The 25,509-nt window shown below is 33.6% G+C and overlaps 1 protein-coding gene across 2 annotated transcripts; it reads right to left on the minus strand.

The window, feature by feature from the left end:
- Positions 1-14: 14 nt before the first annotated feature.
- LOC130010936 (fibropellin-1-like) lies at positions 15-23,978 on the minus strand. 2 transcript variants are annotated; one of them, XM_056099196.1, is made up of 12 exons: positions 23,712-23,978; positions 13,467-13,866; positions 12,112-12,189; positions 10,116-10,263; positions 9,470-9,580; positions 8,667-8,792; positions 7,559-7,786; positions 6,980-7,093; positions 6,225-6,455; positions 5,477-5,745; positions 4,730-4,820; positions 15-4,210 (listed from the first exon to the last, which is right to left on the minus strand). In XM_056099196.1, the coding sequence occupies exons 2-12, from the start codon at positions 13,674-13,676 to the stop codon at positions 4,071-4,073; spliced, it is 1,746 nt and encodes a 581-aa protein (XP_055955171.1). In that variant the 5' UTR covers positions 13,677-13,866; positions 23,712-23,978; the 3' UTR covers positions 15-4,070. The 2 variants fall into 2 exon arrangements, with proteins under 2 accessions (XP_055955171.1, XP_055955170.1); XM_056099195.1 differs by having other exon boundaries at positions 13,467-14,189; positions 23,656-23,978.
- Positions 23,979-25,509: the final 1,531 nt, after the last annotated feature.

The following is a 25,509-nucleotide window of genomic DNA, read 5'->3' on the forward strand; positions in this document are numbered from 1 at the left end:
TTTGAGTAGTAAATATAACAAAATTATTTACACATATACAAAATTTTTATACATTATTAAAGAGAAACAATCTGGTAAAACATCTGTCTTACGAGAAAAACACTAGTATAAATAAACTTTGATATGATTGAAAAAACGATAAGATTTTTTTATATAATTCAATTATGAATAGAAAGATATGATAATATGTAAAAAACGATAATATAAGATTTTTTAATATATATATGAATTACGAATAGAAAGATCTGAATAAAATTGATATGCCACAAAATAAAAATTTATCTGAAAAGTGATAAATATTCCATTATAAATTTGTTTATTAAAGATTTATCTCATTTGAATAAGTTACTAGAATGGATTAACATTTTACTGACTACTAAAACCTTTTGTGTGATTTTAATAAGTTACTGTTTGTGTGTGCTCTACCTGGAATTTGAGAGAACACAGGTTTTTTTTACAATGAATGTAATGCATGAATGAATCAATAAAGGTAGTCGTTATATGTCATGGATAGAATTGGTACAAGCACTGGTAACTAGAAAGGTTTGTTTTTTTCTCGACGGTAAGCCTACTTAACTTAAGATATACCATATTTGAGGTAACATACATGCTGCAGGCCGAACAGCGACCTTTCCATTGGACGTAATACGAAGCCAAAGACCAACGTGCCCATATCAGTATGGCCTCCCCATAAAACCGAGTGACATTGGTTGGGCTTGCCCCCCCATTCCTCCGCTAGCTACGGGCCTGTGCTGGGTTAATTTTCAGTCAATGAAAACACAGTAATATTATAAAAAAACAACATTTCTTGCCGATTTAGAAGAATTATAGCTCTATACATTAATATTGAAGTAAAAGATTTATATAAACAGACCTATTAAATTGTGTATGATGCTGAATAATTAGGCTAATTATAATCCATGGTATGTCTATATACAATCTAATCTGTGGTATATAATATATATACAGTATATATTAAATATATAATAATACAGGTATGACATACTATATAATAATACAGGTATGACATAGTATATAATAATACAGGTATGACATAGTATATTATAATCATCTATAAAATATAATGCTATTAACAATAATATATAGGATTTATATACAAAATGATTAACCTATATAATAATATTATATAAAATAATATATAGGATTTATATACAAAATGGTTAAGCTATATATAATAATATTATATGAATTTATATAAAATGAAAGGAGATGTGATGATAGATATAAAAATATTAATGCTTTATAAAATGCATCATGCTGTATAAAAACTGTGCATATATATCATAATTAGATCGTAAAAATTTAATTGGATGGCAACAAGATATGTTTTCAGGAATACAACTTTTTTTTTATTAACAAAACCGTTAATTAATTCCTTTTAGCTCTTGCATAATGTATGTTAAAATAAACCTGTGGAATGAAAACAGTCAGTGGAAATTAAATTGTCTTTGATATGAGCGTTAAATATGTATATAGTAATGGAAATATTGATGGAAATAAATATAACTATAATGAGCATATTTAATGGAAGATTAACATAATGCACAATCTATGTTAAAATATCTTTTCAATTATATGACATTATGATCAATACTCTCTTTGTTTATATTTCAAATTTAAAAAGAATATAAATTATTAGCACAACTCTTATATTTTAAATTGAATCAGATCGTCTTGGTACATGTACTGTAGTAACTCTGAAGGAAATTAAATTTTCTCCATTATTAATATCACAGATTCATATTTAGCTAAATATATTTCACAACTGCATATTTCACCAAAAATATAAATGATAAAATAAACGAGGCACTTGACACAACTTAATTAACAAATAGACACTTTAGGTAAAATTGGCCGGATTATTGAAGGAATGTTTTGAATAAAAACTTGACAAATCCTTTTTTTTTGTTTTTCATAGGTCAGGACAGACGTTATAACACAACAATGTGTAAAGGTAGTAAAGATGACATGAGAAACTCAATCGATCATTTTGAATTCTATAAAAGCAATAATTTTTGTTCTTTTTTAAAATTTTCATATAAAATAGTGCATCTTATTAAAGATAGGTAAACACCGAAACATACAACCACTGTCACTAAGTAGTAGGAGCAGTCCATATGCTAAAAAGTGATTAAGGGTCACAACCCATTAAGTGTTTATCTGAAACAATTTTCATTGGCATTAAATTCACCATATTTGCCGCTAAAATCATCTATGGTAGGTTCATGTAGCTAACAGCTTTATTCACATTTCACATTTTGGAATGTCTGTGCTGTATTTATGTACCGTTTGTTTTATATTTTGTTGAGCAGTGAGGACTGTATTGTCTATTAGTATATGATATGTAAACTTGTGAAAGATGGTATATTACTTATTGCACAGTTTGTTTTACGTGGGACTCACATTATCCTTCCATTATAACCAGATGATATAATATACAAAATATACAAACTAATGAAACAAGCCGATTCCCTGAACGTACATACACAACAACTAAACAAATAATTTATCATTAGCTAAACTTAAAGAATGACTGATTCATTTCTTGTAATCCATTTTATAGCTGTACATGCAAAAAATAAAAAGGTAGTCCTATTTGTCAAAAACTTAAATCTTCATTGAATTGACATATTTTTCCCCTAATATCGAACACTTGTTGCTAGCCATCAAAATATGAGATATTTAACCCATAAGATGAGTTATAAAATTTCTTTAATTCCTCAAGGATGAGACAGAGAGAAATAGAGTTTAACATCCACTATACACAAACCAGGTCATTTCGGGACTAACATATAGTTCAATAATTCACTAGTGCATAGGGGTCTTTAACTGTGGGAGGATACCGAAGGACCGGGAGAAAACTCATGAGGTTGGACAGGCGACCCTACTCCTTGTCACGTACAACCAGGGAATCGAAACAACGACAGTTGACTCAATGACATACCTTATGATAAAACGTACTAACCATTCGGCAATCCACCCCCACCCCTCCTCCCCCAGTGGTTAACAAGTATCGAGTGTCAGTTGGTATCCAGTATAAAAGATTTAAGTTTCCATGAATAAAACCCAGATGGTGGCCTAACGATTCCGAATTCATTAAGATTATAAATGAAGATTTCAAGAAAGCAGATCTCTCCATTATAAATTGTATATTAGAAAAAATGATCGATTCACATGTGACCGAAGGCTTAAAGATATAATAGCACAATAGTTGCAATCAAAAATACTTTAGAAATACAGTCACTGATACATTTTCATTAATTGCTATAGTTTATTAGATGTTGATTCACACGGTCGATATATCCGGAAGTGGATATTCGTTACAATTCACATCTTACATCAAATTATCTTGGACAATACGATATCAATATCTAATTCTTCCCACCATTTAAAATAATTCTCTATCATATTAACAATTACCGTGAAGATGATTCGATTAACATAGCCATGATTTTTATCATCATGTGGATAGTTTATTCTGAGGAAGGATAACTTCTTGTTCTAAGGAATTATAACTTCTTGTTCTGAGGAATTATAACTTCTTGTTCTAAGGAATGATAACTTGTTGTTCCAAGGATTGATAACTTGTTGTTCCGAGGAATGATAACCGCTTGTTCCAAGGAATGATAACTTGTTGTTCCAAGGAATGATAACCGCTTGTTCCAAGGAATGATAACTTCTAGTTTTGAGGAAGGATAACTTCCCAGATCTTGTTCATTCTAAAACACAGTTTATATAATATGTCTAATCCAATCCTTTTATCAACACTAGAACAATGGCAACCTTTAATCACGGCAATCACTCTTGGCTTGAAGTGATATTTTGATCACAGCACGTTCATCATACCAATGAAACTCACAAAGTGTTTACTTTTGGTCTTGATCACACTTGACATGATGATCATGACTATGTAGTGACCGTCTTAATTCTGTTTCTTAGTCCAAATTTCTATCACACGATCTTGATCACCATTCATTTATATGACGAGAAAAGCACTTTTACAAATTAAATTAATAATTCTTGCATAATTTAAATTTATAAATAATTGTCTATATGAGTCTTTCTTGGGGCGGTTTCTTTAATACATTTCCTAATTCTACTCTAGCACCGGCGTTCTCCTGTTGACTTGGACAATACTGTCCTCTAGTCGCACGTTTCTTTCTGGCCATTCTAAAGAAAACTACGGCAACTGGAAAAGAGGATTATGTAAGGTATTATTAGATATAAATACTGAAATTTTCAAGCGTGATACACAAGTTAACAAGAGAGAGAAATAATGGGGTCCATCAGGGTGACCTTCGGATGTAGACTATTGTTGCGACTACAGTCTGACTGTACTATCCCGACCATGCTCTATCGTATGGCTGGTCACGACCACAGGTTGAACTATAGTACGAAAATCCGTGCAACCGAAGGTCGCCCAGAATTATCATATCTTTTTTCAATATGAGAAAACCACAAGGTCGGCCTTACTTCTTGTCACTTGATAGCCCACACTAACACATCCTCATAAATGAATACATTTTAAAATTACTTTGATAATTAAACTCCTTTGTGAAAAGAAATGAAATGAAAATACGCTAAAAACAGAAATAATATCGTGAGAAATTAGATTTCATGAAGGAAATGTGTTTGTATTCAATAATTAAGCTCCCATTTTAAAAAAGGTTTAGATTTATTAGAGAAAATATTATGAGGAAATATTTACCTATGATGACGACAATGACAACAATGGCTATGATTGGTCCAATTATCGCCCATATATTAACATTGTCATCTACTGGTTGTTTTGAAGGATCCTGAAAAATATACAAACAACAGTGTAATATGCGAAACAAAACTTTGTAAAAAATGTAAAAAAAAAAAAGGTGAGTGATGCAGGGCTCTTGATTCAGAAATAAAATGAAATGGAGTTTAACGTTCTAGTGTTCTGCTCCGACTGAGCTAACGAAGACAGGCATACACCATACAGTATGCTATGAGGGAAATTTTGGCTGGGCAGCGGCTATATGGCCAACTCTTATATTGAATTCCAACTGCCAAGGGATCTTTTATGTGCATGCCAACGTATACACGGGACCTCATTTTTTTTGTCTCATCCGAATGACTAGACATTTGTCCTTGTCAGTCCCCGTCTTGATTCAATCAAATTGATCAGTCTTGATCGACTGTTAGTGAAACTGACCAGACACATAATATGCTTATTTGATAGTTTTAATGTTCCAAAATATTTAAAAAATAGAATAATGGTGAAGATTGTCATAGTTCTTGGAAAAATCATATTTTTTATCTAAGGTAAAGAAAATAGGACAAAAACTGAGCAGCTGGTCAAATTGTGAAATTACAGCCGTGACGTGATGGAACAGGGTGTAGTCAATATATACATATACCAAGTGCTAAAGGTTTAACAAGATACCTAGTATTTTAAATTTAAAAAAAAACAAAGTTGACTTACAGCTCTTTCACATCGAGCTCCTTCAAATCCATTCACACATTCACAGAACGGCACGTAATTATTGTCTTCTGTTACATTAGTCTTACATAATCCTCCATTTTGGCAGGTTTCAATGTCACATGGATTATCGTGCTGACACAGATTTCCGAGATAATTTGGGCTACAGTTGCAGGAGAAGCTTCCATCAGAGTTGATACACGGCTGATTGTTTTTACACGGTGTCGACAAACATTCATCAATATCTTTACTACAGTTGAGGCCCATATAACCTGATAAATATAACAACATGCAATATTACATAAGATTTGTGACATTACATTAAAGGACAATATTGGTGTCAGTCATTATCATATATGTGATAGAACTGGTTAAACACCTTCGTCACTTCCCTTTCTTGGAAGCTTTATAACTAATCTATCCTAGCAATGATCTCTGAGTTAAAATTATATTTGGAACGTGTCCAACCAGTTCTATCACATACACTATACAACGTCTTGTATTCATATAACTAACAAATTTCATTGCACCATTTTATATCACAATTCTTTACACCTGTCAGGTAATATCAAACTAACGAGGGAACATTGTACGAAAAAGTAGAATGGGGCTACAGTGGATTAATTAGAAATCTTTACACCTGTCAGGTAATATCAAACTACCGAGGGAACATTGTACGAAAAAGTAGAATGGGGTTACAGTGGATTAATTACAAATCTTTACACCTGTCAGGTAATATCAAACTACTTACCAGCAGTACAAGTACAGTTAAAATAATTTAAATAATCATTACATGTTCCACCATTTAAACATGTATTGGTTAGACATTCATCAATATCTGATCCACAGTTATTTCCTGTATAACCTGGTATACAATCACAGGTGTATGATCCGTTTAAATTATTACAGGTAGCACCATTTAAACAAGGTGATAGATCCACACACTCATCTATATCCTTGGTACAATTCTCTCCTTCCCAACCTGGAATAATCATACGTTTTATATAAATATAGTTTGCCAGGTAAGGCTAAAAGAAAACTGAGATTTTTCATACAATCAGGGGCCATAATCCAGGAAGTTATGGTCATGCCAATATCAAAAGTAACCGTAATCTTTAGGAAATAAAGCTATATTTCAAGTATCATCAAAATCGGATAAAAACTGTGACCTGTAGAGTATCTGTAGACGGACGGACAGGGGCGATGACAATATACATCCACATGAAAATGTGGGTGTATAAAAAGGAAATAAAAATGGTAACTGCTACATATTGGTCTTTGCACACTCTTTCCCTATATTATTATATATGCCAATTCTCAATAAATCCATTACCATTCACTTAATTTACAGGAACACTGTACTTGACATTCAAACATATAAGAAATATTCTAAAGGCTGGATATTTATAGGCATCGACGGATGAAAATAACGTGACAAGCCTGGGTTGAATAGTGTGTAGCATTTTCAAAATGTGAAAGAAATTCTTGTTTAGGATGAATATTTACCTTGGTTACAGACACATGTATAATTCATAGTTATTTCATCTTGTTGACAGGTGTCTGTATTAATATCATCACAATAACCATATGTACATGGTCCCGCTATCTCACATTGATCACCTATACACAAAACAAAATATAATCAAATCAAACAAGGTTTAACGTCCTTACTGTCCTGCTCCGAACTGGGCTAATGAAGACGGGAAATCTTGCCTGGGCTGCAGCACTATGTCCTAGTCTTATATCGAATTTCAACTACCAAGGGTTCTTTTACACAAAACAAAAAAATAATGTTTAAAAACTGTATCATACATGAGGCAGGGTATGCTCCTTCTTTATAAAATTTTATTATGCACATTGAGAGAAAGGGTTTAACAGCCACTCGACACAAACTAGATCATTTTGGGACTAACATATGGTTCAATTTTATTTCAACAATCCGCTTGCGAGTTGGGGTCTTTAGCAGTGGGAGGAAACCAGAGGACCTGGAGAAAACCCACGAGGTTGGACAGGCGACCCTACTCCTTGTCACGTACAACCGGGGAATCGCTTTTTGATAAAAGGAATAAAAAAGGAAATACTAACCATAATAATATTCCAGGCATTGACACATCCATTTTTGATCGCTAACTATACATGTACTATTATTTTCACATTGGTTGGCACTACAATCTGGTATATCACAGTCGTCTCCAGTATATCCCAGCGTACAACTACAGTTATAACTGCCTACTGTGTTCGTACAATTTGCTCCGTTCTTACACTGCGGTGGAACCAATGAACATTCGTCAACCTCGTCGGCACAATTTGTACCTAAAAATAATAAACATAATAGAAATATAAACACGTAAAATTGTAAATATTTCGTTTACCCACAACACATATAAATATTATCTTGTGTCCACACAATATCAATATGATTAAAACAAAGATCCTATTTTATTTCATTTTTTATAGTTCAAAATTTTGTTTTACTTGTCTTTACTACACTAGGATCTAGAAGAGTTGTTATACAACAAGCGTTCTGCTTGATGTGAGGGATTAGCAAATGAAACGGTCTGTTATGGTGAGTACTTGGCATGAGGTGCATTGAACTGTGGGTAAACCTCTAGAAACGTCAACTCTGATTGGTTAATTAAATGTCTGATGTCATAGGGTCAAAAGTCGCTCGTATGACCCCTGATGCGACTTTCCACTACAACCGGTCAGATCTTCATGTAGTGTAGGCCATCGAAATTATAAAAAAAACGAAACGAAATATAGATGTGTATTTTAATCAGACTGAAACAATGTATAAATATCTTTTGGAGAAGACCTACATAACATGGTCTGATTAATCTAATAATTTAACTTCAAATAACCCCATGAAAAAAAACATGATTAATCTCATTTCTAGATATCTAGCTTATTAAAACTCCATTACATTGTCACAAACTGTGGTGTTAATTTGGGGATTTCCCCTTCTGCAACAGGGCTAGTTCGGACAACAGTTACGAAATATCATTTGCCCTTTTCATAATTCCTTCTCTTATCTGTGGTGAAATTATTTCAAAGATCAATTTGGGTTGAAATGATCTCAAAGATCAATTTGTGATGAAATCATAGCAAAGATCTATATGTGATGAAATCATTTCAAAGATCAATTTGTGATGATGAAATGATTTGTGATGAAATGAAATCTATTTGAACGTACCATTATATCCAGTACCGTTACAGTTACAATAGAAACTACCAGGTGTATTTATACAGACACCTTGTTGACAAGGTGTAGTCGTATTACATTCATCGATATCTTCATTACAATATTTACCTGTCCACCCTAAAAATATAATACACATACTAATTATATAACACAATATATCTCATTTACTGTCTTCAATAGTACTGTTAATTTCACTCGATACACACTGGAACATTTCAGGACTAACATATGGTTCAATTTTATTTCATTAATGCGCTTGCGCGTACGGGTCTTTAGCAGTATGAGGAAACCAGAGGACCCGGAGAAAACCCATGAGGTTAGACAGGTGACCCTACTCCTTGACTCAATGACAAACTTTATGATACAAAGCGCACAAGATAACCATCCAACTCTGCTACTTAAATCAATGCTTATACATGAAGACTTTTTTTAACCCTTAAACCTAATTTATAAGATACCCAGTGCATTTAAACAGATATCAGTCCTAAAGTAGACACATCTGACAGTATACCCTTGAATGAGATTTTATATGAATTCCTGGCAATACATCAAGGGTTGTGGGTCAGCATATATATATATACCACTCCAACCATTTTTTCATCTACCTGTAATCTGGCAAGTTCTTGTGTATTTAGAAATGTGTGTAGTTTGGACATGCCACAGCTAAAGGGGAGCTATGTCTAGATCACTTCTGTCTGAACTGGTCCAATACTCTGGTGGTCAATCGATCTCGAGAGAGAGAGAGAGAGAGAGAGAGAGAGAGAGAGAGAGAGGGAGGGTTTTAAAATAATTACCTTCGGTACAGTTACAATAATAATTATTTAAGCCATCTTGACAATCACCGTTAACACAACCAGATGATGTACAGTCATCTATATTAGTTTCACATCTATCACCAGTAAAACCTATAATATATAATATCAAACTAACACTCAAAAACAGATATCTTTTGAATAGCATTTAAATATACATTATGGGAGATTAGATAAAGAGCTGGCAGTTCTCACAAAAAAAGTTAAACACTAGATAATATAAAGGGTATTTGCTGAAAATGTCAGTCAAATTGATCCACTTTGAACCGAGAATTTAGCGATTGAATTTTCGGCCTAGCCTCGATCATCATTACTACAGTCGGCAAGATAAAAAACATAGTCTCAATTATCCATTTCATGATTTAATCATGAATGAAAGTTGAGCATCAAATCGGATCCTCATCCAGTAAATATCGCAGGCTAGCGATGCCATCGAGAGTTAATTATGGTCTGGTTAAGTTAATTAATGTCTAATTAATAATTTAGATAACATTTCAGACCTAAAGAAAGACCTGCAATAGACAGATTGATAGCTCTTGCATAATGTATGTTGACTTATGGTAAACGATTCATTTCGTCTTTTCGATCGAGCTCATTGAGATTTTAATAAGGTTTATTTTTAACTTACCTGGCTGACAAGTACATTGATAGTTAGATGGTGTTGAGTTACATGTTGCGTTGTTAAAACACGGAACATCTACACATAAATCTAGTATATCTTCACAGGTTGGACCCTGATAACCATCCATACATGAACAATTAAAACTTTCAATCAGCTGAAAAGCAAAAAAACATAACTCTTGTAGAAATAAAAAAAAAATCATTTATTTCAAATTAATTCATAAAAAATACACGTTTAGGAGGGGTAATTGTATACAATGAGTTACTTGTACTCTCGTGTTTTTGCCTAGTTAGATCAACAAGTAGTTGCCAGGCAACATAAGCCTACATTTTGTACGAGATACAAGGGCGGATCCAGGAATTTTTGTCGGAGGGGGTTTGCCAGGTTCTTGAAACAATGTATCTTTAAAGGGTGAGGGTGGGGGTGGGGGTAGGGGTAGGGGCAGGGGTAGGGGTCATTTTGACATATATTTGGGGTAACCAGAGATCTCTTTGACAAAACACAGTAACTGGGATTTTACTTAAAAACATATTAAATACATGTATCTACTACGCTACGTTTTAGTTTTACTGATATGCAATAAAATCAGTTCTGCACAATTTTGACAGGAGACAAAATAGAAAGATAGGTTGCCAGGCAATGAAACATACGCCCACAGCAGCTAACTCGTCCGGGCAGTCAACAAGAGTTGTCACATATTTTTACTTTTTTCGGTAATGAAACATTTATAATACATTAAAATCTGATTAGGAGTAAGAACTCATTAAGTAATTATCAGAAAACCATTAGAATTTGTTTGGTTTTTATAAAGTTTTGCCCCATGCTAATGTTTAGTATAGGAAACTTTTAACATCATGGATTTAGCTGTTCAAGTCATAAAAATTCATTGAAAATCAATATACTTGTTTGTCTCAAGACCTTACACTCTGTGTATGAATCTGAAGTCAATCGGATGATAACTTTAGCTTCTAGAGGGTCACAAGGTTTTTAAAAGTGATCAAGGGCCATAACTTTGGCAGTAATTATCGGAAATCGTTGTAAATCAATATGATTCTTTGTCTCATGACCTCAAACACTCTGTATCAATTTAAAGTCAATCGGATATTAACTTTAGCCTCTAGAGCATTTACAATATTTTTTGAAGTGATCAAGGGCCATAACTCTGGCAGTAATTATCAAAAATCGCTGAAAATGAATAAACTTCTTCGTCTCATGATCTTAAAAACTGTGTATAAATTTACACTCAATCGGATATTAACTTTAGCCTCTAGAGCGTCCACAAGATTTTTCAAAGTGATCAAGGGCCAGAACTCTGCCAGTAATTATCGGAAATCGCTGAAAATCAATAGGCTTCTTCGTCTAATGACCTTAAACACTATGTATAAATTTAAAGTCAATCGGATATTAACTTTAGCCTCTAGAGCATTTACAAGATTTTTTGAAGTGATCAAGGGCCATAACTCTGGCAGTAATTATCAAAAACCACTGAAAATGAATAAACTTCTTCGTCTCATGATCTTAAACACTGTGTATAAATTTACACTCAATCGGATATTAACTTTAGCCTCTAGAGCGTCCACAAGATTTTTCAAAGTGATCAAGGGCCATAACTCTGGCAGTAATAATTGGAAATCGCTGAAAATCCATAGGCTTCTTCGTCTCATGACCTTAAACACTGTGTATAAATTTAGAGTCATTCGGATATTAACTTTAGCCGGACGGACGGACGGACGGGGGTGACGACAATATACGACCACATTTCAATGTGGGCGTATAAAAACAAGTGATCGTTGTAATTATCAAGTCGCTGATACAACTGAACAATGTTTTCCTTTCAGTTTGTACATTTTCAAAAAATATTTAATAAAACAATAAATAAATTATAAACAAATGGCTATGGCTGCAGTTCTCTTTAAAGATTGAATTCTAAACCCAAATCGTTCATCTGAAACAAGGAAAACTAGCTGATTCTTAAAGATGAAATAAAAACTTTTAAACGTACCCCTGAACTTGTGGTAAGGTTGATCGGCTGACAAGATCCACCATTTTTACACGGAACATCATTGCAGGAACTATTCACCTGTAAAGGCATAAGAAAATAAGAATTTCATTTTCGATCAACAATCTAAAATCTTGTTACTTCATCATTAATTCAAATCTTAACCACAGAGAGAGAAATGGGGTTTGACATCCACTCGACACAAACTAGGTCTTTTCGGGACTGACATATGGTTTAATTTTATTTCTTTAGCAGTGGGAGGAAACCGGCGGACCCGGAGAAAACCCCCAAGGTTGGAAATCTTAAGCAGTGTAAAGTGTCACATGGTCTAAACAACAAAAGTAGCGAAAAGAAATTAGCGCACAATTCTCTGTGAAGACAGGAGAAGAGTAGGGCTCCGTGTACCTAGAAAAACTTGATAACAGTCACACAGTATGGTCAGTCATTTAAACAGTATTCATTCATAGTTGTAGCAGTTTTTAAAATTTATTTAAAATTTACTGGATTACAACATTTTTTATCACGTGCACAACCTGCCTAGCATATAAAATTGAACAAAATTTGGGGAAAACAGAAATTCCAAAAATCAACTAGGAATAGACAGTACAAGTTTAAGCCATACAGGGAATTTATCACTTACAAGATGAAGTATAATAGTTAGGGAATTTTACCAGGGTGGTGGTGGCTGTTGTGATACTATGATAAAAGTTATAAACAAACTTTTACTACACTCAATATAACTATAAACACAGATTTCCATAGTGCATTTACGAGCCTATGGCATAATAGGGATCTTTCGCATCGGTACAAAAACGAATACGAAAACGAAAACGTCATCGATTCGTGTGTACTTGTGACGTCAATCCGTAATGAGTGTTCAGCCAGTGAAAAATGTTAAGCGTATGGAGCTGGATTTACGTAGGTATGCAAACGAATATGTTTCTTGTCTCATATATTGAATTTTCCACCATTTTTCGAGGCTTTGTGTATATTGTTCATTTTTTAGAGTTCGTAGAATGTGCTCAACAGCAATATTCTGCTTGATTTGTTGTACATCTGCCAAAAAATCGATTGAAAAATTTGCATAGACAGAGAAGTTCATGGAGTGGAAATTAACACCATCTAGCTATTATCGTAGGTCGGATTGCGAAACCGCGTGTTAGAGGATACGAAAACGAAAACGTAAACGAACATTGCTATATAACCCACTTTCTGGATTATATGAGGGGATTAGTCGATGAAACCGTCTGTTACAGCGAGTTTTTGGCATGAGGTGCACAGAATTGTGAATGAAACGAAATATAGATTTGTATTTCAATCAGATTGTATTGTGCTGATGTATTAAGATTTTTACTTACCAAAATGTTACAGTTTCTTCCCGTCCATTCATTAGAACAATTACATCCATAATCTGTTTCCTTCTCATAACAATTGCCACCATTTTCACATGAATCATTCTTACAGAAGTTAATATCCGTCTGACAGCTGATTGGTGAAGGCAGAGATAAATAATAGTAAACAGTTATTCCAATTATTATAAAACGATGAAATATTCCCGGTTTATCCATGGTTCTCTTTAGAACATCTAATATCACTTCTTAATTATATGGTACATTCATATAACTAACATTTTATAAATATTTTTGTATTTATAAATATCACCAATAAATGCAGAGTAGACACATCACATATACCAAATCTCAAGATAAGTCAAAGGTCAGAATCACTGAGGTCACCTACGATGTCACGCTATCACATCTAGAGCACAAAATTTATAAAATTATACTTCGGTTAATTTCCAGCCACAATACAGATGTATTTTTGATGAAAAATACAAAATATGAAGTAAGATTTTCAGATTTAAAGTTCACAAAATCATAAAATTAAATTACTGTTCAGCTTTGTCTTTGTACATAGGTTATTCTCTACTCCAAAATTGCTTTGAATGTCATTGAAATAATATTAATGAGTTCACTACACAAAGTTTTCTGTTTCAAGTTTTTATCACATGCCATGGACTTGAACTTTTCAATGACATTTAGTCAGCTTGTGTAACTCTAGGTAACTATATAAATCATCAACTGCTTATCAAATGATTAAATTTAAATTGAATGTTTCTAATTAATCTCCACTATTAAACGCGTTTCAACTTGCTTCCAGTTAAAACTAAGTGATTATTAATTAGATAATCCTCTTTTCACTAGATTGAACTTCTTATAGGATAGTAGTTTGATTATTATTGATTACCTGCTAAAATGTATGGATTAAGAGATTAACACAACGATTACTAATCCCTTTGATTTAAACACTCCTGTCCTAATCTTTTTTAAGAATAAAAGTTAAACTTTATCTACAATTAAATTTCAAATCCACAAAATATATACAAAATAAATTAAAAACCACCAGCTTCAAAATAATCCAAGAAAATAAACTAAAAACCATTGGGTTCAAGATAATCCAAGAAAATAAACTAAAAAAGCACAGGCTTTAAAATAATTCAGAATTACACATTTATAATATTATTGTAACACTGTTTCAAAAATATTATTCTTCACAAAAACAAACAAAACACAGAGAGAACTGTATCATCTTTTTAACACAAAATTTCCTTCAAGCATATAAAATTAAAAACGTCACCTTCCAGACAATGAAAACTTACATAACTGAAATATTTGTAACAATTTATCTCCATACAAGGTCAAAAGCCCACAGTTTACAATCTCTACAATGGTGTATGTGTACTCGGAACATTCTTTTAAAAGATTAATGATATGTCAAACATAACCAACCCAAAATTCAGGTTAAGTAAAGCTTTTAGTTAAATTAAGAGACATCGAACTTTAGACACGCTTAACTAAACAAAAAACATTAAAACTGTAAATGGGCCATCTTGCTAAACAATAATATGAATATTACCGAGTGTAAGCAGGGGATTGACACAAGTAATCCGACCAATAAATCTTTCAAAACATTCGAGATGGGCAATAAAAAGTAATCTTACAATAATGCACATTGGTCCCCAGATTATTAAGATAGGTTACCAGGCAGCAAAACATGTACAACAACATTTTAAATAATTTTAGGACACCAAAATCTAATAAGATAGATTGATGGCAGCATAAATTCTACTAAAGTCGAGAGAGAGAGAGAGAGAGAGAGAGAGAGAGGGAGGGTTTAACGTCCATTCGACACAACTAGGTCATTTTGGGACTAACATATCGTTCAGTTTTATTTCAATAATTCACTTGCGTGTAGGGGTCTTTAGTAGTGGGAGGAAACCGGGGAATCGAAACCATGCTAGTTGACTCAATGACAGACCTTATGATACAACAACGAATCCATAAATACTACTGACAAGATATTTATCTAATAATATGAGGTAACAGTGTTACACCCTGCCTATCCCATATTTGGTATTCTAAAATTATGAGTTGTGTAAAACAAATAAGAGTTTTATTCCCAGTAAAATATATCATGATTTATATAATGACAAGGTTATCTGTAAGATAGAGTATTTAATTCACAATAAAACTTCATATTGACATATTTATAGAATAATAATAAAACTCAGTTGAGGGGAGAATTTTCAGAATGAATGAATCATTAACTAAAACAAGTTTTCCACTAAAGTTATTATGCAAGGTCTTAGGATTATAGTATTCAAAAGCGAGTGATTTCATTTTACAATTATATTTCTATGATATATGGTCTCATTCTCTGATGTTTGTGCCCGAAAAATGGAAATATATTGCCCGAAAAATGGACGACGGTTCATTCAGGTTCTTGACTAATCTCCACAAACAGGATATAAACTCACTTTCAATTGTTTTGAATAGATTTTTTTTTTAAAATGAATAGAAAGAGAGAGAGAGAGATAGGGTTTAACGTCCACTCGACACAAACTAGGCCATTTCGGGACTAACATATGGTTTAATTTTATTTCAATAATTCGCTTGCATAGGGGTCTTTAGCAGTGGGAGGAAACCGGAGGACCCGGAGAAAACCCACGAGGTTGGACAGGCGACCCTACTCCTTGTCACGTACAACCGGGGATTTCGAAACCACGCCAGTCGACTCAATGACAGACTTTATGATACAGCGCGCGCACGCTAACCATTCAGCCATCCAACCCCCATGAAAACAAAGGATCCAGAGAAAACCTAAAAGGTTGGACAGGCGACCCTACTCCTTGTCATGTACAACTGGGGAATCGTAACTACGCCAGTTGACTCAACGCGCACAGGCTAACCATTTGGCAATCCAACCCCCTGCGTTAAAAAAAGAATCCACTATTTGTTAATTTCAGTTCAGATTAAAAAACAAAATTAGCTGACACGATCAATTAATTTATACAACATTATTTGGTGTATTATGGATTAAAACAAAAAGGGAAATAAAGAATTATCGAATACTATAATGAAATTTGAACAATCAAACTAAAAAAAAAACCTCTCAATTTCCACTAAATGTTTGTAGAGTGATGCCATTTGGAAATCTTATAACGATTTTTGATATGTAACCACTTGAAATTTAAATCTTTCTCAGAAAAAATATAGATGAAGTTTCAACCATTTACACAAGATTATACCAGGTAAAATATTTGAGTCACGTCAACAGTCGCTGAAGTTTTACGAACTTTCGGTGAACTAAAATATGACATGTAAACACCTGGACAAGCAGACGATAAAAATATACAACCTTAAAATAGTTTTGTTCGAAATATTAACAAAATACAACATTCTTAAGGTTTTTGAGGTTTCATGTTCAAATTTCATGTGGTCTAACTTAACTTTTTGACTTAGAATTTGTGGATTTATTAAAAACATAACCATCCAGGTCAATTCAGTATACTCAATGTAGTAAAGCGGAAATTAATTTCCCACTAAATTAATATATTTTTAAACTGTTAAAGTCGTGAAAGAAAGTAAAATTTAGGATCATTTTTAACATATTCATCAAGTTATATAATCTTTGGTAAATCATAAATTTAGCAAAATGTCAGGCAAACACTTAAAACCCAGAATATTCACGAAAATCAGGTCTTTACTCAATAAAAAAAACCTGAATTTATTTTTTTATTAGGATACTAGTTAAGCTTATAACCCAGTCAATTCCCGAAAACCTAGACTTATGCAATAAAAAATCTGAATTAATATTTTTCTTAGGGTATACAAGATAAACATATAAGGAAATATATGTGAAGAATTTAGCGAAGCTATGTGAATATATTATCATTATTTGTCAATATACGTCAATACATTCTTTGTAACTTGTATTTCATTGACAGAATAATCTTCGACCTATATTTTATTCACTTATGACTGCACAAAGATTTAACCAACCTATATAAAACTTCCTCGTGTCTCCATGAATTGATTTATTAAAGAGTCAAAATCTAAGATTTAGATAAAGAGCTGACCATTCTTGCTGTAATAGTTCAAAAATAGATAATGCAAAATGAATATATTGAAAATTTTACTCAAATTACTTTAGTAAGGTATCACCGTTTGATGTGTTGACGAGATGTGACATAGATTGTTTATTATCATAGCAACAGTACTTGTTAATCAAGACTGAAGTCTTAATTCACCATTTTCAAATTAAATCATTAAATGGCCACCATGTTTCAATCCGTTTACATCTCCTCCATCCGATGGTCTAGGCTTGTCATGTGAATAACAATTACTCTACTAGTAAGTGCAGGGGGACTGCACCACAAATAATTACACAAAACAAATCTATGGACAAGACTACAATACGCAGAAATCACAAACAAACGTACATATCAAATTAACTGAATGGATCTGGAGGCTAGCCTTAATTAATAATTTATATAACATTTGAAGCCAATATAAAAATCTCCACTAGGCAGATTAAGCTGTTATATAATGTATCTTTAAGTAAACTTTTATAATCAATTTGAAGATTGATAATGAATTTATTAATTATTTCTGAATGCTAGCCAGAAGTTGAACCCCTAATAAGTAAGTCAGACATTTTGAACAGTATATTAATATGACCTTAGTTTCACTGGTAGTGTTACAACCTTCAAACAGACATATTAATTAATCAAGTTCTTATCTTTAGCTTAATTACATTGTACATGCTCCCATTGAAACAACTCCATTTATTGGTTAAATAGACAGTTCTAATAATCCTCTTAGTTTCGTCTGACGCAGGTAATAGTCTTGTCTACCATATCACCCTTGGTGAAAGTGGATGTAAAATTCAAGGTACCACGAAAAGCCTTAAACCAGTTGACTCAATGATAGACCTTATGATACAGCCATTCGGCCCTTTAACCCCACAAATAATTATGTGACAAGTTATATATGATTAAAATTCTTATTTTGACATACATGTATGAACTGAAAGTATAGATTTTAAGCAACTAGAGATTGTCATTCCAATAAACATGAAATCTAATCAATGAGCCAGCGATTGCTTTTTGAAATTCTTAAAAACAAAATAAGATGCTCTAAAATAAGGAAAAGAAGGTAGGGAACAGCAAGGGGGAAAATAGGAAATACCTTGAGGAAAAAAAAGGATGGAGGGGGGAAACCAGGGGGGGGGGGGGCAGGGGGGACACCAGGGGACAAAGGAGGATGGGGGACAAAAGGAGGAAGGAGCAAGTCACCAGGGGGAAAGAGGGGTGAACCTGGGGAAAGAGGAGATACAAGATGAAAGTTACAACAGCCTTATACTGTATACCACTTTACATCCCTACCCTTTCATTCAAATCAAATTTAAAATTGGATTTCGAAGTCAATTACTCACTACGTTCCTTGATCATTCACAACTAACAAATAGCGCTCTTAAAAACTGCCTTGGTTAAAGTCCACCATTGTTAAAAGATTCTAGATAAATATCACAGGTAGCTATAGTTTGAGTCAAGTACAGATAGATAAATACACACTAGACAATGACCTAGTGACCTTTTGACCACACCTTCCTTGTCCATCTCAGGCATCACTGATGTATATTTTACACACTACTGATACATGTATTTACATGGGACCATCATCTTTTAGATTAAATATTAAACATCTATGTACACATACATGTACGTGTTTGTGCATCCCATGCTGATACATCAATTACATTAGAAGTGACCATCATCTTTTAGGTTTAATATTAAATATTTAAGAAAGGTACACATATACATGTATGCACATCTCATTGTAAGGTGATTTGAAAAATTTTTAATCTTAAAATTTCACATTTTCAATAATGTATTTAAATATTAAAGTTAAAGTGTCATTTTATTAGTTAGAGAGAGAGAGAGAAAGACATAGAGAGAGAGAGAGAGAGAGAGAGAGAGAGAGAGATAGAGAGAGAGAGAGGGAGATTAATGTCCACTGGGTCATTTCGGGATTAACACATGGTTCAATTTTATTTCAATAATTCACTTGCACTAGGGGTCTTTAGTAGTGGGAGGACCCGAAGAAAACCCATGGACTGGCGACCCTATACTCCTTGTCATGTACAACCAGGGAATTGAAACCCTGCCAGTTGACTCAATGACAGACCTTATGATACAGCACGCATGCGCTAACCATTCGGCCATCCAACCCAGTGGGCAAGCTGACAACCTGGCCAGTCCGCCACTGCCTGTATGTCTCAAAATAAAAAAAATGATATTTTGAATTCTGGGGACTGTCAATCTAAATGATCAATTATGACGAATAACCCGCCAATCAACTCGTATGTATGAATATTTAACCTCAATGACATACACCAAAATTAATAACCAATCAATTCACTAATATTTTACAATTTTCATAAAGGCAACTGGGTTAACTCTGGTCAGAAGCCAGGAAAATATCAGAAATATTGTTCTTTAGGTGACAATGTTTACTTTCAAATAAATCCACAACTTTATCGATATCGAAGCCTATTTTATTAACCAGCCGATTTCCTTGGTCAAATATTTCAGGAGTCTCTTGAGCTGCTAAACGGAATAATCATTCCTCCTTAATCCTTAATACAGGACACGAACAGAGAGAGGGTAGGTTATTTCGGGACTAACACATGGTTCGATTTTATTTCAATAATTCGGAGAAAACCCACGAGGTTTGACAGACGATCCTAATCCTGTCATGTAAAAGAGAGAGAGAGAGAAATGGGGTATAACGTCCACTCGACACAAACTAGGTCATTTTGGGACTAACATATGGTTTAATTTTATTTACATAATTCGCTTGGGCGTAGGGGTCTTTAGCAGTGGGAGGAAACCGGAGGACCCGGAGAAGACCCACGAGGTTGGACAGGCGATCCTACTCCTTGCCACGTACAACCGGGGATTCGAAACCACCTGTCATGTATAATCGATACAGATTAAAATAAAGAATATATTTATTGGCCTTCTGCCACATTGGGTTTTTAAACATGTCCTGTGTTGTCAAGTATACATAAATTAAAGATTTTATAATTTCTTAATACACTACGAGGTAAACATTTAAATGTTATTTAATACGTCAATTTTTAATCCCCGTTAACAGTAATCTTTCAAGTAATTTTATCCTTTTAAGTAATTTATTTCTTTTAGTCATTTTATTGTATTTTATGACGTATAAATCTACCTGATATTTTATTTGTTTTTAAATATTTATGATAAAACGAGACACCAAGAAATGAACGCGTCACTGTATTTAGAGATCCAAGAGGTCGATATACACAGGTATTAAATTCAATATGCTACATGGGTCGCTATCTCACAATTACATCATTTTAAAGTTGACCTACATTTTATTCACTGTTTTGAATTATTTTTGATATATATTTCGCCAAGAAAGTTTATCGGGATTTTCCGACTTGGTTTCCCCTTGTCAGTGGTGCAGAATATTAAACCCCATTTCATTTCATTTTCGATACTTTTTTCAGCTGAGCTGTTTTCAAAATTTAAATAAAATCTATTTTCAGTTTACACAATTTCAGGCCCTCTGTCCTGCAACACTGACAAGATGAACCACAGCAGAAAATCCTGATGAACCTTCTCGGCCAATGCGGGCAGAAGGCCAGCATCTTACTCACTGAGCTATATTTAGACATTTATTCACATGACAAGCTCATAATCAACTCTCTAGATCATTGGAGGGCTTAGAAATTGAATGGAAATGAAAATGAAATGGGGTTTAACATCCTACTGTTCTGCTCCTATACTGGGCTAATGAAGATGAGCATACGCCATACAGTGTGCTATGAGGGAAATGTTGCTCAGGCAGTGGCACTATGGCCTACTCTTATATCGAATTCCAACTGCCAAGGGATCTTCTACGTGCATTCTAATGTATACACAGGACCTTGATTTTCTGTCTCATCCGAACAACTAGACAGCTGTCCGTGTTAGGCCCACTGTCCCGCACCACTGACAAGGGGAAACCACGTCGGAACATCCTGATTAACTTTCTCGGGGAAATAAATATCATAGCAATGTCATTTAACATTTCATTAGGTCAATTCAGGACTAACCAATGATCACACCTGATGTCATCATTTCACCTGTGCACCCTTATCTTTGAAACTATAATCATGTAGGTGAAAGAGTTAAACATACATTATAGGAGATAAGATAAAGAGAGAGAGAGAGAGAGAGAGAGAGAGAGAGAGAGAGAGAGAGAAATGGGGTTTAACGCCACTCAACACAAACTAGGTCATTTCGGGACTAACAAATGGTTTAATTTTATTTCAATAATTCGCTTGCGTGTAGGAATCTTTAGCTGTGGGAGGAAACCCGAGGACACGGAGAAAACCCAAGAGGTTGGACAGGCGACCCTACTCCTTGTCACGTACAACCTGGGATTCGAAACCACGTCAGTTGACTCAATGACAGGCCTTATGATACAGCGCGCGCACGTGCTAACCATTCGGCCATCCAACCCCCCGATTAGATAAAGAGCTGGCAGTTCTCACTATAATATCTAAAAACTAGATAATGTAAATGGAACTTCTTCCATCTAAGCCAATAAAAACCTTATTTTCAAAATTAATGTAGCCTCGATTGTCATTGTTACCACTGTCACGATAATTAACAAAGTCTGAATTATCCATTTTTGCATTATCAGCGGATGTTCAACAGCAGATCGGATTCAAATCTAATGAAAATAAGATACATAAGATGGCATCGGGAGTTGATTATGATCTGGATAAGTTAATTAATGTCTAATTAATAATTTAGATAACCGTTAAGGCCTAAAGAAATACCTGCAATAGGCAGATTTAGCTCTTGCATAATGTATGTTTAACCTAAAACGTAGGGCTATTTTCTTATTTAGTCAAGATCAGTCTAGGGCAAATCACTAAACACGAAATGGGCATGTAACAGTTCTATGAAGTACATTTTTTTTCTTTCAGGTTTGTTTAAAATAAGTTACATCCATTTATTAGTCACAGTTTTATCTATACCCTAATATATTTTTTGTTGATTTATGTATGCATCTATAAACTATCCACCATCCCATCTCACATTAACACTATAATCATACAACAGGATGCTCATGTGACAAGACCTAGCCTGTACATGTATAACCAACTAAAAACCATCAACTGACTTTTAAATGACACTTAGTGTATATGTATTTATATAGACCTACTACCTGTTACAACACAGTACCTCTGTTTAAATATTAAAGGTCAACTTTAAACGTAATATACTATTTTAAAACTATACAATATACACAACATGAATCTTACGTAAACATATATTATACAAGAGCTAAATCTGCCTGTTGCAGGTCTGAAATCTTAACTAAATTATTAATTACACATTAATTAACTTATCCAGACCATAATCAAATCTCGATGTCAATGCTAGCCTGCGATATTTACTGGATTATGATCCGATTTGCTGCTCAACTTTCATTCATGATTTAATCATGAAATGGAAAATCGAGACTATGTTTTTAATTGTACCGACTTTAGTAATAATGATCGAGGCTAGGCCGAAATTAATCGCTTAATTCTCGGTTCATAGTGGATCAATTTGACTGAAATTTTCAGCAAATTGCCTTTACATTATCTAGTTTTTAACTATTATAGTGAGAACTCCCATTACATTATTTAGATTTTAACTATTATAGTGACAACTGCCAGCTCTTTATCTAATCTCCCATAATGTATCTTTAAGAAATATATATTTTTTTAAAACAGCATACAGGAATAAATATACATGTACAAGGAGCAGGGCGTCAAAGATTCATATCGGTAAAAATGTTTCTAAGTATTTAGAAGACCATTGTATTGAAAATTCTTTGACCAATTTAAAACACATTTGAACACACTATTATCAAATTTTCATAAACTAAATAATTTTGATTTCAGAATACAATCAGCCCGCTATCACTAACTATATCTTCAGATATCCATTTATGTGTATTAAGTCATGGGTATCATGTATGAGGAAGAGCATGCCTTTTGTTAAGAACATCTAATAACACTTCTGATTTATTTTAGTAATTCATTTAGAGATCACAAAACAATATTCCACAATCATCCATAAATTGTATGATTCCCCCCCCCCCTCTCTCAAGATTTTAAATATTCAGGTACCTGTAGAAAATTGTCAATCACTGTCAGTTATAGGTATAAACGAGTTTGTTATATACCTGGATTTCACATTAAAATACAGGTAAACACTTTCCACAGATTCATATCAACACAAAATTAACACCAACAACACTTAAATCATCCTTCGTCAAATGAACAGTGTCACACACTGTACATACATACATATACCTGTAGTTATTTATAGACGGGAACCACAGGTCGTTAAATATGTATCCATCTTATATATACACCACTAGACCAGGTTTACCTGTCTTCAGGTAGATCTATATAGGACACTGACTGACTACCAGCTAGTCAAACGACACTCTGGTCTTAATAAATCACTTTCAATATAGACTGACCAAACAACTCTACCTAGCTTATCTTATAGGAACATACCATTGTTACTGGTTCACAGGGGTGTTTCAAATTATTTGTCTTGTCTCAAATACACATACCTGTACAGGACTTGTACATGGAATGGTCCAAAAAGAAGAGAGAGAAATGGGGTTTAACATCCACTCCACACAAACAAGGTCATTTCGGGACTAACATATGGTTCAATTTTATTTCAATAATTCACTTGCGTGTAAGGGTCTTTAGAAGTGGGAGGAAACCGGAGGACACAGAGAAAACACACGAGGTTGGACTATAAAGAGGAAAATGTTTATTAAAAATTGATTAATTTTAACTTTGTTTATTGTGTTAATCTGGGCGTTACTTTAGGATGATGATTGTAAAGCAGAGGTAAATGTTTCCAGAAATATTGTGGCATATGTGATCCGTATAATTTATATGAATGAGAATTATTATTAACAGATAAATAAGATCTAAACGATTTTCTTTCCTCGTTACAAAAATCAATAATTTGTCAACAGGAAAAAAATATATATTATTATATCGTATAATATGATTTAAAGAGATATATTGTTTAGATCGACTAGTTTTCAATGCATGCAGAACTCTTTTCCTTTAAATCAGCCTAAAAAAATTAAAGGAAATCTACACTTTAAATAACTGACGCTATTCTGACCAGAACTTCAGATCAATATTTGTTGTGGTTGAATCCGAGAAGCAAGAGCATTTGAGAAATGAAATGGGGTTTAATGTCCTACTAATGAATGCAAGCATACACAATGCAGTGTGTTATGAGGGAAAATTTGCCCAGGCAGCGGCGCTATGGCCAACTTGTATTCCTGAATTTCAACTGTCAAGGATTCTTTTACATGTGCGCAAATGTGTTTTTCGTAGCATCTGAACGAATAGTCACTCTTACTTGCCAGGACATCGAAACTAGCCAAATCAGGATCGAACCTTGTACTTCCTGGTAGGTAAACCAGGAGTGTTTGAGAATAAAGAGTCCTACAGATTTAGATATATATATATAATATACTGTTAATTCTATTGTATAATCTGAAGTTAATTTAATATCTAGGTTACCATAACAACTGTCAATCAACCTCATCTACCTGTCACTTTATACCATCTGTCAATCAAACTAAATACTTACAACAACTCTCTCTTGTTACACACATACATACATGTATAGCAAGCAGAAGATCGGACATTGGTCGGCTGACGATCATATGCAATGTACGTGTAAACAGAATTTAAAAAGAAATCAAAGTTTCTTTCAGTGTTTTGATATTTTGTCCTAAATAAATGGACAGCAGAAACTACTTTTTTTATTTGATGGTCTGAAGGGAATCCATTGAGGATGTGTAAAACACGGATCATGTAGGATGTGATCTGTTCCCATCCTTCAGACAAATATCTTATATTGTTTTTATGGTCGATAAACAATAAAAAGTAGCCTTACCAAAAACCATATTGGTCCAAAAAATGATCAAAATCAAT

Source organism: Patella vulgata, chromosome 1 (genome assembly GCF_932274485.2).
Source record: "Patella vulgata chromosome 1, xgPatVulg1.2, whole genome shotgun sequence".
Taxonomy (NCBI): domain Eukaryota; kingdom Metazoa; phylum Mollusca; class Gastropoda; family Patellidae; genus Patella; species Patella vulgata.

Excerpts from the sequence above, each read along its gene's own strand:
- LOC130010936 (XM_056099196.1), bottom strand. The coding sequence starts at position 13,676 with ATGGATAAACCGGGAATATTTCATCGTTTTATAATAATTGGAATAACT. Across the intron at positions 8,793-9,469 it reads TTATTGTAACTGTACCGAAG|GGTGGACAGGTAAATATTGT; the intron begins GTAATTATTTTA and ends TTATATTTTTAG. Across the intron at positions 7,787-8,666 it reads TAACGGTACTGGATATAATG|GTACAAATTGTGCCGACGAG; the intron begins GTACGTTCAAAT and ends TATTATTTTTAG.